This window comes from Paramisgurnus dabryanus, chromosome 6, assembly GCF_030506205.2.
Source record: "Paramisgurnus dabryanus chromosome 6, PD_genome_1.1, whole genome shotgun sequence".
NCBI lineage: Eukaryota > Metazoa > Chordata > Actinopteri > Cypriniformes > Cobitidae > Paramisgurnus > Paramisgurnus dabryanus.
Window position 1 is genome coordinate 12793586 of NC_133342.1, and position 13293 is coordinate 12806878.

The 13293-nt window shown below is 39.5% G+C and overlaps 1 protein-coding gene across 1 annotated transcript in view; it reads left to right on the forward strand.

The window, feature by feature from the left end:
- The window catches only part of hs6st1a (heparan sulfate 6-O-sulfotransferase 1a), a 181704-nt gene extending 170063 nt beyond the window's left edge, over nucleotides 1–11641 (forward strand). Inside the window, exon 2 of the mRNA XM_065267016.2 lies at nucleotides 7428–11641. Within this exon, the coding sequence (XP_065123088.1) occupies nucleotides 7428–8148 (721 nt within the window). The 3' untranslated portion in view covers nucleotides 8149–11641. The remainder of the gene's footprint in view (nucleotides 1–7427) is intronic.
- The last annotated feature ends 1652 nt before the right edge of the window (nucleotides 11642–13293 follow it).

The window sequence follows — 13293 nt, forward strand, 5'->3', positions numbered from 1 at the left end:
ACACACCCTTTGGGGCTTGTACAGCTGAAGATGCAATTTTCACTTTTTTGTGTCCAAGGATTGGCTTTTGAGTGCGCATGTTGTAGCACCATTCATTGCTGTGAATCAATGCATTTACATTTGCATTCATGTTAGCAGGTTGCAATCCAAAGTGAATTACTGTAATGTGAATAAATTATGTTAATGGATTTACTACAACAGGTAGAGTATGCAGTGCATTTTAAGATGAGGTTTGAACATCGAGATAAACCTCACAGCAATTGTCAAATCTTTAAATCAAGCTGTTTGTACACTAATGCATATCAAGAATGCAAATGTATACAAATATTTTTTCTTGCTGAAGGCGGGTCCCTAAAGATGAGTAAAGTATGTATTTATGATGCTGGCTTATAAAGCAAACCCTTAAAGGAATTTTCCACTTTAATAAAAAAATCTTTGTAAATTTACTCACCCCATGTCATCCAAGATGTTTATGTTTAGTCGAGAATAAATTTTTTTAGGAAAACATTTATAAAAATGCATAAGATTTTAAAATAACAATACAAATAAAATGTGTATTAAATGGATAAAAGGAAAGACAATATGAGGTTGAGTTGTGGGCAGAAACGGATGAGGAAGTGAGGAAGAGTTTGAGTGACATGGAAAGGCAATGCAGGTTTGGGGGAAGTTGTTGCGTGAGTTGTGACTCTGCGGCACTGCTTTCCTCCAGGTGTTTGTTTTCGGACTGAGAAAATTGCTCATAAATTTCAAATGACGGTTTGCAGAGAGACACAGATTTCCCCAGATTCCCTCACAGTCAGATTTACGATACAACAAAGAACTGGGGTTGATATTCATGGTTAGTGCTTACCTCCACCCTAATGCACACAAAAACACACACGCATGCAGTCTGTGAAGAGGAACATATAATACAGTAGTTAAAAAAATGTGCAATCCAATGTTCTTCTTATTGCTAAACACAGGTCATAGCTTCTTTAAATCTGATCAATTTAATTCATGATTATTTGATAGATAGCACTCCTTTAATTCTTTTAGTTAAATTTGATAGTTAACATTTTATTTTTATCGTTTTGGAATCCATTCAGCTGATCTCCGGGTCTGGTGGTACCACTTTTAGCATAGCTTAGCATAATCCAATGAATCTAATTAGACCATTTGGATCGCGCAAAAAAAATAACCAGAGTTTCAATATTTTTCCTATTTAAAACTTGACTTTTCTGTAGTTACATTATGTACTAAGAACGACAAAAAATTAAAAGTTGGGATTTTCTAGGCATATATGCCTATGAACTATACTCTCATTCTGCCGTAATAATCAAGGACGTTGCTTTCGTAACATGCATGCAGTAGGCGGAATGATATTATGCAGCGCCTGAATATAGCTTGAAAGTCACCAAGGAGACTATTTTCGGGCAGTGCGAAATATCACTACGGAAGAGTCAAGTTTTAAATAAGAAAAACATTATGGGCCCTATTTTAACGATCTGAAACGCAAGTGCGAAGCGCAATGCGCAAGTGACTTTGTGGGCGGATCTTGGGCACTGTTGCTATTTTCCCGGCGGGAGAAATAACTCTTGCGCCAGGCGCAAATCAATAAGGGGTTGGTCTGAAGTAGGTTCATTATTCATAGGTGTGGTTTCGGCGTAATGTCAAATAAACCAATCAGAACGCTATCCAACTTTCCCTTTAAACGCAAGGGCGCAAGTTCCATGGCGGGTTGCTATTATTATGACGGATTTACCAGGCGCACGCAAGGAGCGGTTCACAGCCGAGGAGACAGACGTTCTTGTAAGAGCAGTCAAAGACAGAAAAAATTGTTTTGTATGGGGATAGGAGAAACCCGCCCAAATCAGCGTAGATTAAACAGGCGTGAGAGGAAATAGCCACAATTGTCTCATCAGCTGGCATCCCCATCGTTGCGCCAAGTGCTACAATGATGTCAGGAGACGGGGGAATCCCAAGCTTGCCAGCATAAATCGGGCACACCGTGTAACGGGAGATGGATCTGCCTCAGGACCTGACGCCAGCAGAGGACATCGCTGCGTCAACCCTCACTGCTGAAAGGGTTTGGGGGCTTTGAAATCGGACCCAAGAAACGCAAGCAAGGTCCAACCCCAAAGTACACTTACTAATCAAGTTCATATACATTAAGGTTTCTTATGAAAATATTTTAATCGTTATTTGCATGAGAATTTTTTAACGCAGCCACACAATAAATAAAAACTATCACCACAATGCTTTCTCTTATCTCATGTGTTAATATTTTTTATTGTAACAATTTATGATTTGCAAAAATAACTGTTGCATCTGTGTAGATTAGATAAGCAAAGTGTGTGCGCGTTGTGCACGCTATACATTATGGTCAAGCATGCGCCCTTAAAATAGCATAATGAACCACGCGCAACGCGCCACTGACTTTAAACTAGTTTTTTTGGTCAGTGGCGCAATTGTTTTTTGAAACTGCAAAATAGCATCAGGGATGGTTTGCGCCGCAACACGCCTCCTTTTTTGCGCTGAACCGCCCAGGGAGCGCAAGTTCATTCCCTAGTTTGCCGACGTGCGTCTGTGGTGGGAAAAACCGGCTGTGCGCCGGTGCAAAATACGAATGATACATGCGTTACTGACAAAGTCAATTGCACTGGGTGCAAGATAGGGCCCAAAAACTCTTTGGTTATTTTTTTGTGCGATGCTAATGGTCTAATCAGATTCAATGGATTATGCTAAGCTATGCTAAAAGTGGTACCGCCAGACCCGGAGATCATCTAAATGGATTCCAAAACTGTAAAAATCAAATGTTTAACTCTAGAGGAGCTGGAAAATGACCATATTTTCAAAAAAAAGTGCAGTGTCCCTTTAAATTATTTAGACTGCATGAGAACTTGGTCACGGGGGATCGTGGCTCAAGAGTGGGCAGTCATGCAATTATGTCTTTATTGGCTTGTGAAGCTCTCTTTAATTGAACTGGACTAACCTTTCTCCAAAGGGGGGATGAGTGAGATGCCAAGATCCTGTAAATTTTAATATTGACACGTCCTATATGCTTAGATGTGCATTGTAAATTGTGTCCATCGATGCACCATTACCCATAATCATTTTATGATATCTACTAACTGATAAGATGGCCAATATAGATCTGTAGTTGAAGTGATTTGGCTTTTAGTGTAATGTACACCTCTACTGGAGGTCTGAATGTACATTATATATCGTACATATTATATTCTTACGATATAGTACTTTAGATATGGTCTGTGGTCAGTGCTATGGTCATATCTTTGGGAATGTAAGCCAAGGTGTGAGACGAGGGCAGTGTGTCCATGACTTTGTTCTCGCTGTATGTTAATGGTTATACAGGAAGGGCTGTAACAGAAAAAAGACTTGTAAAGTTTGTGTACGTCATATGCTTATGCTAGCGATTTTTTTCTCAACAGATTTTTTTTCATTGTACTACTAGGACAGTGGAATTGACCCAGACTATGTCCTCTGTATGTGACCCTTTCCCTACCTCTCTCTCTATCTATCTCTCTCTTGCTCACGCTCTCTCATGACCTCCCTACCTCTCTTTAATCTCTCATTCGCACTCATTATCCCAGCTACTGTTGAGCATTCAATTTTCCTTAAAGATATTCTGCACTTCTGCTCTGGTGGAGTGTAGGTACATTTGACTTTGATACTGATGCATTGCTCACGCGTCTTGCGTTTAATGGAAGTATGTGCGAGTGTGTTTTTGTTCCGGATGGATCTTGGGAATCCTGTGTATACATCACCACCATGTGCCCGTGGTATGAACTGCAGGTTAGTAATCTGCTCACGACCCAGCAATGCCCAGGAGGAGAGGAGCTTTAGATGCATGATGATTGAAAACAGAAGGAAAAGGTCATCGGATAGGGTGGTGCTGGGCATGTAAGGCAGGAGGAGTGAATACATTAGTACAAAGAAGAAAAGCTGTAAGGAACACAAAGCAAGTTAGGATTGTATCGCAGTTATAGTTATAGTACAATAAATATATTGCAGACTGCAACCTAGCATGGAAATGCTGGATAATGTGCATCTCTCTCTCTCTTTCTCTCTTTTTTTCTCTGGTAGATTTATGCTGAATGCTGCTGTTTATCAGAACAGCTCAGCTTATTTGATTCGACAAGAGCCATCAGTCAGAGCTCTGGGTTTTGTGTGTGTGAGAGGTTTAAGGCCTGTTCCCTTCCTTTTTGGCCATTTCTTAATCATGTCATTGGCCACACACATCCATTAATGCGTGTTCAATTTAGAAACTACTCGTACAGAAAACTTGGCGTCTGCTGGAGTTTTATAAGATTGCGAGTAGAGTAATGGTGCATTCAATTTTGCTTTATTGCATCTCGCTTCATATAACGGTTCAATAATACTGCTTTCATTTATTGATACCAAGCTCTCTTTATTTTGAAACTGACCTCAAACCAACTAGGAACGCTGCGATATTGATATGTTTGGTTGATATTAATACGGACGATGATTATTTTTATCATTTATGGGATCGTCAGTGTGCACTGTTTTGCCTACTTTTAAAAATATTACAGATGTGAGGAGTAAAGCGATGATATAGTTCAGATGAAATAAGGTATCAACGCTTTAATATGTAATTATAATAGAGAAAAGGTAATAACAGACTGTGATATTAACAAAGCATATGTTTGACATGCATGTGTGTTTAACAAGTCTGACACATTACATCGATTTTAAACAGTTTTAAAGAATAAACACTGATTCTTGTAGCAGTATTCGGTCTCAGGTTTGTATGTGTGATTTCAGACTGTTTCTATGTGTGAATGTTTATACACTGAAAATAAGTGATGACAAAAATAAATGAAATGTTTCTTTATGTGATGTTCTGCTAACATGTCTTAACTACATCAGTACATTTGCAAAGGTGTCATTCTTCATTAAAAGGCACTCAAAGGCCATCTGCTCTGACAAAATTAACAGCGTGTTAAAGGTCCAGTGTGCAACCAAACTTGAAACGCAAAGAGAAGCTACGGTAGCTGTCACAAGACAAACATGTCGTCGTCCGCAACAACTTAGGCCTTGTCCGACATGGCACACTCCAGACTTATGGATTTCCTCAGAGTCCACACTTCGATGACATCATGTAGTGCAGACCTTAGGGACTTTTAATGCGAGTCCACGTGGGCGTATTTGGGGAAAGACTCGAGTATCACGCCGGAAATAGAAAGAGAAGTTGCCGATCAGTGTAAACTCCTCCCTTCCGTCGTCTGATTGTTCTTTCGTGAAGACTTCTGGGTTGGTAAAACGCGCAAAGCCTGCTGCAGTGCGGGATTCGCCGAAGAACTTATCAATAGTGCAATGGGGGCGCTGAAGAGCACACTTCAAAACTTAAAAATGACAGATGGCATACCTTACGGACACATAGACTTTGTGAGCATGCACACTTTGAGGCCACAAGACCGAAAGTACACATGAAGTGCGCCATTTGGGACAAGGCCATAGGGACGAAACGCGCTGTGTAGATCAATATGTCAGTGTAGGGCTACTGTAGAAACATGGCGCTGACTTCCATGTAACGCGCTCCACGGTGTATGTAGATAAAACGACTCATTCTAAGGTAATAAAAACAATACGGTTCATTATGTAAGGTCTTTATACACCACTGATAAAATAGTTATGTATATTATATTGCATTTCTGTCAAGAAACATTGCACCTTTAACTACATTACAAATACATATCCCTAAATAGAAGCTGTTAAAAGAGCTAAGCTTGTATTTAAACCAGAATATTGCTTTTAATATCTAATAAGCTATTTTTAATAATCACAAATGTTTGTGTCAGAGAGATTTATATTTTTTAGGGAGCAACGCTATGTACACTTGTGGTTGACTTTAGTCCTTTCTATCATAAATAAATAAATCTCCAGCTGAAGTGTTAGATTAAAGACAGTCATTCATTATGTTAATGTCTAATTTATTCTGTCCTGCCTTATGTGCTTAAGAGCACAATAGGGACACATCCACAAATTCCCTAATGCGGTATTGTAGTGCAAGTTAAAGCGAAAGATGGGTGTTGTGGGACATATTGTGTTTCTTTATCTGCATTATGAAATCTCACTGAAGCGTATCAGAATCAACAGCCCTACAGTTCACTTCCCCTTTATGATTTGTTGTGTTCACATGCACTGAAATTATATTTGCGCTGGAGGCAAGAGGAATTATAACTCTTGCTTACCAGTTTACCATTAGTCCTTTACTGCAATGTGGCCATTTATGACCTAATAATATAGCTGAAGTTCTAGTTTATGAGAAAAATATTACACTCTGCTTGCTTTTTAACGAGTCAATAAATGTAATAAAAATGCATGTGTAGATGTTAATGACACAATCTTGTCAGCCCTATTCCTTCCAAGTGACCTTGCAGTTTTTTTTCAGCTGCACTGAAAAAACAACTTGTAAAATTTACTTTAAAAAATCCTAGTAATTTGCACAAACTTTAAGTAAAATTGACTGTTACCTACTAAAATCAAATAAAATCTACTTAATAATGCATGAAAAACATTTGTTAAATAATTAAGTAAATGTCACTTAATTATTTTATTTTAGACATTAGATTTATTTAAATTATTTGGGTAAATTCTATTACTTGTTTTAAAAAATGTAAACATTGCTGTCCTAAAAATATTAAATAAATATTACTTACTGTTTTATCATCATTTTACTTAGGAAAATCTAGATCTCAAAAATTTTTATTATTATTATGTAGAAATTATAAGGTTTGATCTAATATATTTTACTAGACCAAAATGTTTTTTTCAGTGTATCCAAAATAAAATAAAAAACACATTTTCTAAATCTGTTAGTCAGTAATTAGTCAAGTAGTTGGTCACCAGTCATGGATCTTACATATACATGTATATGAGTGATATGTGGATATAACATGCAACCTTTTAAAGGCACAATATGTAAAACAATATCCAAAAACCACTTCATGCAGTTTTGAACTTTATCCCAAAAGTTCCCATGGATTTGTAATTCCAGAGAAATTCAATAACCAAAAAAAGAATGGCTCCCTTTCAATAACATATTATCCATGCTATCCTAGGTTCCCACTTGTAGAAACTATTGCAACACATGAACAAATGTGGAAGTGGTGGTTATACAGCATCTAGCACACTGATGTTGGTGTTGTCCAGTGATCATGGATCACGGTTATCCATTCGCAAGAAAAACCAAAAAACCTAATTACCTCATCCGTGAACATGGATGATGAAAAAGACATCTACCATCATTCCACTGTCCTTCTTGCCAGTAAACCTAAAGCAACGTGGTGCATTTTTAACAAAACTATTGTTCACCAATTTGAACTATCAAATTGACAAAATTTGATCACCCTAATCTATCCTTTATCTCTTTGTGCTAATTATTTGCATGTCTCTTTTTTTTACAGGAAGTTCTACTACATCACGCTGTTACGAGACCCCGTGTCTCGCTACCTGAGTGAGTGGAGGCACGTCCAGCGCGGAGCCACGTGGAAAACCTCCCTGCACATGTGTGACGGGCGAACGCCCACGCCCGAGGAGCTGCCGCCCTGCTACGACGGCACCGATTGGTCGGGCTGTACGTTGCAACAGTTCATGGACTGTCCTTACAACCTGGCGAACAACCGTCAGGTGCGCATGCTGGCCGACCTCAGCCTGGTGGGCTGCTACAACATGTCCTTCATCCCGGAGAAGAAGCGTGCCCAGGTATTGCTAGAGTCGGCCAAAAAGAACCTGCGAGACATGGCCTTCTTCGGTTTGACCGAATTCCAGCGCAAAACGCAGTACTTGTTCGAACGGACCTTCCGCCTCAAGTTCATCCGTCCTTTCATGCAGTACAACAGCACGCGGGCCGCCGGCGTGGACCTGGACAACGACACGATCCAACGTATCGAGGAGCTGAACGACTTGGACATGCAGTTGTACGACTACGCCAGGGATCTTTTTCAGCAGCGGTACATGTACAAGCGGCAAATTGAACGAAGAGAGCAACGTCTAAAAAACCAGCCTCTTTTTCATTTTCGCCGGACGCCCTACGACGACCCTACTTCCAGGGACGACGGGCCTGAGTCGGAAGGTTCGCGCTTGCCTACGGAGGACTATATGAATCACATCATTAACCGTTGGTAGCAGTGTCGGGGGGAGGGGGATGGAAAATCCATGAGGAAGAGGCTGCGGTCCCCAGGTCAGGTCACGAGGGAGAAGAACACAGAGATGGAGAAAGAGACAGATCTTTAGCGCCACCATCTTGTCCTTTGACGTGTCATATACGGCCCTCCCCCCTACTGTTGCGCTTTAGGATGTCCTTTTGAGGACTACAAAAGCAGGAAACGGTGCCGAGCGATCGGGTGCCTGATGTCAGAAATGTGACTGAATAACTTAAAGCACTGAGCCTGGACTTAGATACTTAAAGTGGGTATGATCACCCATCGAAGAAAACAAGCAACATAGATTATGGCAATTATATTCACTGCAGATTTTAAATAATGAACAGAATTGAATTGTATAGAGGTACAGTATTTGCCTAAATGTCTGCCGCCATTTCAGCAATGAATTTGTGACGATGTCTCTTTTTTTTGTCTTATTTCTTTTCATTGTGTTTTTTTAAGGAATTTTATCGTCACTTAAAGAGGTAAACTCACAGCACTGAAACCAACAGAGCTGCCTAACTCTTACTGGATGCAATTTATTAGCTTTTCATAATCGTTGATGACTTGAAAAGGTTTGTTCTGTTGGTTTTTATTCATTTTAATGGACAGCGCTTGGACCATAGCCATTTTTTAAGCTTTCAGCATACCGTACGAGAAACCGGTGAGCTAGGTGTACTAATATAATCTTACCGAATGTGAGATATTTAATGCGTCCGATCCGGCAGGCGTCTTATTGGCCGAGACAAAATCTAGGTTGTCATGACATCAAGCTCACGCAGCGTCTCAGTAGCTGATTTATCTTATGCTTAAAATGGAAGCTCGTGGAGACCCAAAGAGGAAATTGTGTCTTATTTTACACTTAGTGGGGAGGATTCTGTGTTTCTAAGCGGGAAGAAGCGGTGTGCTATATGGAGATGAGACTCTGTAATGACGCCTGTATGTCAGTCAATAACAGGAGCGTCGTGGAGTTGCATATGAATGTGAGAGACCGAGAGAGTGCTTACGAAAACCCAAAAGCTGAAGATGGCAAACGCAGCCTTTATAAATGTCACTATCATTCCCAGAAGACTACTCATTATTTTGTATGCGTGTGGATAAAAGATGTTTGTGTGTATATAGAGTAAGTGTTAGTATGCAAGTGTATTATCAGATTTTGAAGCCCTATGAATGTGTGTGTGTGTTTCATGACCAATCTCTTGCCATGGTCCTCAGGGACTAAAATTATTGCCAGTAAGGGGACTAGAAAGATGGTACACGTCTCCCATTATGCAAGTCTTTGCTAACACTGTTTTTTTTTTTTGTTGTTTTTTGTTAAAGGAATAGTTTATGTCGCTCCTGTCTGTACAGTGTAAGTGAATGGGGACTGGGGCTGCCAAAATTTCCAAAATTACCAAAAGAGCATCATAAGTATCATTCCAATTCTTGAATGAGTAAATGAGCGTATAGGTAACTACAAAAGGATTACATTATTGGTGCATCTTTTGTCATTTTAATACCTTGACTGCCCCGTTCCCATTCATTTTCAGTGGTATCTCTTTTAAAAGAATGTCATTGGGTTTGGAACAAAATCATTTTTGGGTAAACTATTCCTTTAAATTTACAGCTAAGCGCCAGATCAAACAATATGTGAATAAGATATCAGGAAGATTTAGCCCACTGGAAATGTAACCATCCTGTATAACTGACATTAAAGTTTCTGAGGGACATCTTTGCTTCTACTTAATGCTCTGCAATGGGAATTGTTTTCTCAGTAACCATAAAAACAGACTACTTTTCACTTACTGCATATTTAACCAAGCCTAGAGTGTTATGTTATACAGAAACAAATGTCTTACCATGAACCTTCCATAAATTCATGAATGATCTTTAACAAGGCAGCCCTGTATTGATATCTTTCAAAGTGATGATATTGTTTCTGTCAGCTGAAAATAATTGGAAGATGCAACCCTCTGGGCAATTGTGTCACTGCAAAACTGACTCGATTTTATCTTAGGTGACTAGTTAGGTGACCAAGTGTTTCTCAGTCTTAAATCAATGTCCAACCAATCAGAGTGGAGAATTGTTGCATTTTAAAAACGGTCATCTGAGCCATCAGAGTCGAGTGGTAGCCCAAAAACATACTATATACTGTACATGAATGCAGACGTATATGCTTGACCGACATATTGCACAATCCTTAATTCAGTCAAGGGACATATAGAGTAACGTCAAGATGTTTGTGCTATTAAAATGGAAGTGCTAACACTTCAACAGTTTAACTACCTGCTCCAGTTGGTAAAAACTTTCGGTTGCTTAGCCTTGACATTAGAAGACGTTAAAGTCCCCATGAAATCAAAATTACAATTTTCTTTCCTTTTAGTATAAATGCATTAGGCTTAAGGATATCAACTGGTGGTGTCCAAAATGCTGACAAAACTTGCATACAGAAGATATAAGCATTTAAAACTTGTTTGGCACGTGCGCTAAAAAAAGTCTAGAGTTTACATCAGCTTTTGATCAAATTTCCTGTCCAATCAAATGCTTTCTCAAGCGTCCCTTCCCCTACATTGCCCAGACCATAGATGTGTATAATAAAGGCTAGATGTGTTACGGCGGAGTCTCTAACGTCATCACCTGGCGGCCATCTTACCACATGCAGCTCGCTCACTCGTAGCATTGAGTTTTAATGGTGCAGGTACTTTTAAATGACCATAACTTGCTCAATTTTCTACCAATTTCTACCAACGGTTTGGTTTCTTACAAACGTTATTAACAAGGCTATAATTCAGGATGCTTTAACATGTTTCATGTTTTTTTTTTTTTTGTATAAGTATGGCAAGTATAGGTATAGGTACATCTTTGATGTTTATAACAAACCAAACCGGTAGAAAATTAAGCAAGTTATGGTCATTTAAAAGTACCTGCACCATTAAAACTCAATGCTACGAGTGAGCGAGCTGCCTGTGGTAAGATGGCCGCCAAATGCAGACGTTCCACTCAATTGGCCAGCAGCGCGGGCGAGACATCTAGCCTTTATTATACATATCTATGGCGCAGACCCTCCACATTAAATCACTAGCGCCTGAAATGAGGCACTTGTGAATATGTTTACTAGTTCTTATGTGGGGGAATGGTATATTTTGCACATGTAGGGGATAAGAAACTATTCAGACTGTGTAAATATACTTTTCAGTAAGGTGAATGAAGTCTGATATTGTGTTACTTCAGTCCAGCCCGATAGCACAGAGCGGATCATATGCACCCATATGTGCCGATAACAGTGAGGAGGAGATCAAACATCACAAACGGTTAGACAGGCTTGATAGAGAAGATAAACACCACTGCATACACACAAACATAAATTGCACAATATTATTATCATTCGTATTATATGTCTATATACATCTGTGGAGGCTTTGCTGGACTATGCCATAAACAAAACGCTGTAGAGACAGAGCGCAGTGCGTCATAACCTGAAAACCACACCCACCGGGGGGGGGGGGGACAATCCGACCGTCTCCATTGACTTTGTATTGCGAGAGGCTGCCTCCTTGTCATTTCTGGCTTATAACAAAAAACAGAATAATGCCTAAAAGCTGCTGTGTGACAATATGTACAGCTAACAAGCCAAAGAACACAGAAATAAGTTTTTATAAGCTGTCGAGCCGTAAAACCCAGCCTTTAAGGAGAAAAAGTGGATCGCCGGCTACGTTTCCCCCTATGGACGCAGTTCTACTAATATGAGTACTATGAAAAGTTGCCTGTTTCCACTTTTGTGTCTTTAAGTGCTTGTTTTTTGGGGTCGCCAGCTTATAAAAACTTATTTACAGATTAAACTTAAAAACAGAATAATGCCTAAAAGCTGCTTTGTGACAAGATGTACAGCTAACAAGCCAAAAACTCCAGAAATAAGTTTTTATAAGCTGTCGACCTCAAAAAACGAGCGTTTAAAGACACAAAAGTGGAAAACAGGCAACTTTTCATAGTACTACTATTAGTAGATCTGCGTCCACTAGAGGGAAACGTAGTCGGCGATCCACTTTTTTCTCCTTAAAGGCTGGGTTTTACGGCTTGACAGCTTATAAAAACTTATTTCTGGGTTCTTTGGCTTGTTAGCTGTACATATTGTCACACAGCAGCTTTTAGGCATTATTCTGTTTTTTGTTATAAGCCAGAAATGACAAGGAGGCGGCCTCTCGAAATACAAAGTCAATGGAGACGGTTGGATTGACCCCCCCCCACCCCCGGTGGGTGTGTTTTTCAAATTTGCATAACTGCGCTCTGTCTCTATAGGTCATTAAAGGAGACATATCATGAAAATCTGACTTTTTCCATGTTTCAGTGCTATAATTGGATCCCCAGTGCTTCTATCAACCTATAAAATGTGGAAAAAAAAAACGATCAACCCAGTAACTTAGTTTTGATAAACCATTCTCTGCAAGCATGTGAAAAAATAGGTAATTAAAATTTGGCTCCCCTTGTGATGTCAGAAGGGGATAATACCACCCCTTAATCTGCACTATCCAACCACAGCACTGCAATTTAGTGCAGAGATAAACTCATTTGCATTTTAAAGGACACACCCAAAACGACACATTTTTGCTCACACCAACAAAGTGACAATTTTAACATGCTATAATAAATTATCTATATGGTATTTTGAGCTAGAACTTCACATACGTACTCTGGGGACACCAAAGATTTATTTGACATCTTAAAAAAGTCTTGTGAAATGTCTCCTGAGATACTGCTCGATAGTTCCTGACTGACTTCCTGTTTCAGTAATAATGACATCACTACATTAAATTATGCTACGTGTTCCAAGGCACCTCAGTGGGCCTTTAAAGTAAAAACTGAACATAAAAAAGGCCATGGCTATGGCGTCCCTAGTGGTAGGACTAAAAAATACACAGACATGCACTCTCAATTGCGTTAGGACACTTCGATGCGCAGTGATGCATGTAATCGAGCTTATGTAGCTAGAGGCGTCTGCATTCCCGTACTCATGTAGAGTATGTTTCAGGCCTTAATGTGAGTCAAGCAATGTGACTTAAATTCTTTTTGAAAGAAAGTGCGTGTGTAAAAGTGTAAACAGCACTACTGAATCCCTGAGCCCTGCAGAGAGAGAGAGAGAGAGAGAGAGAAA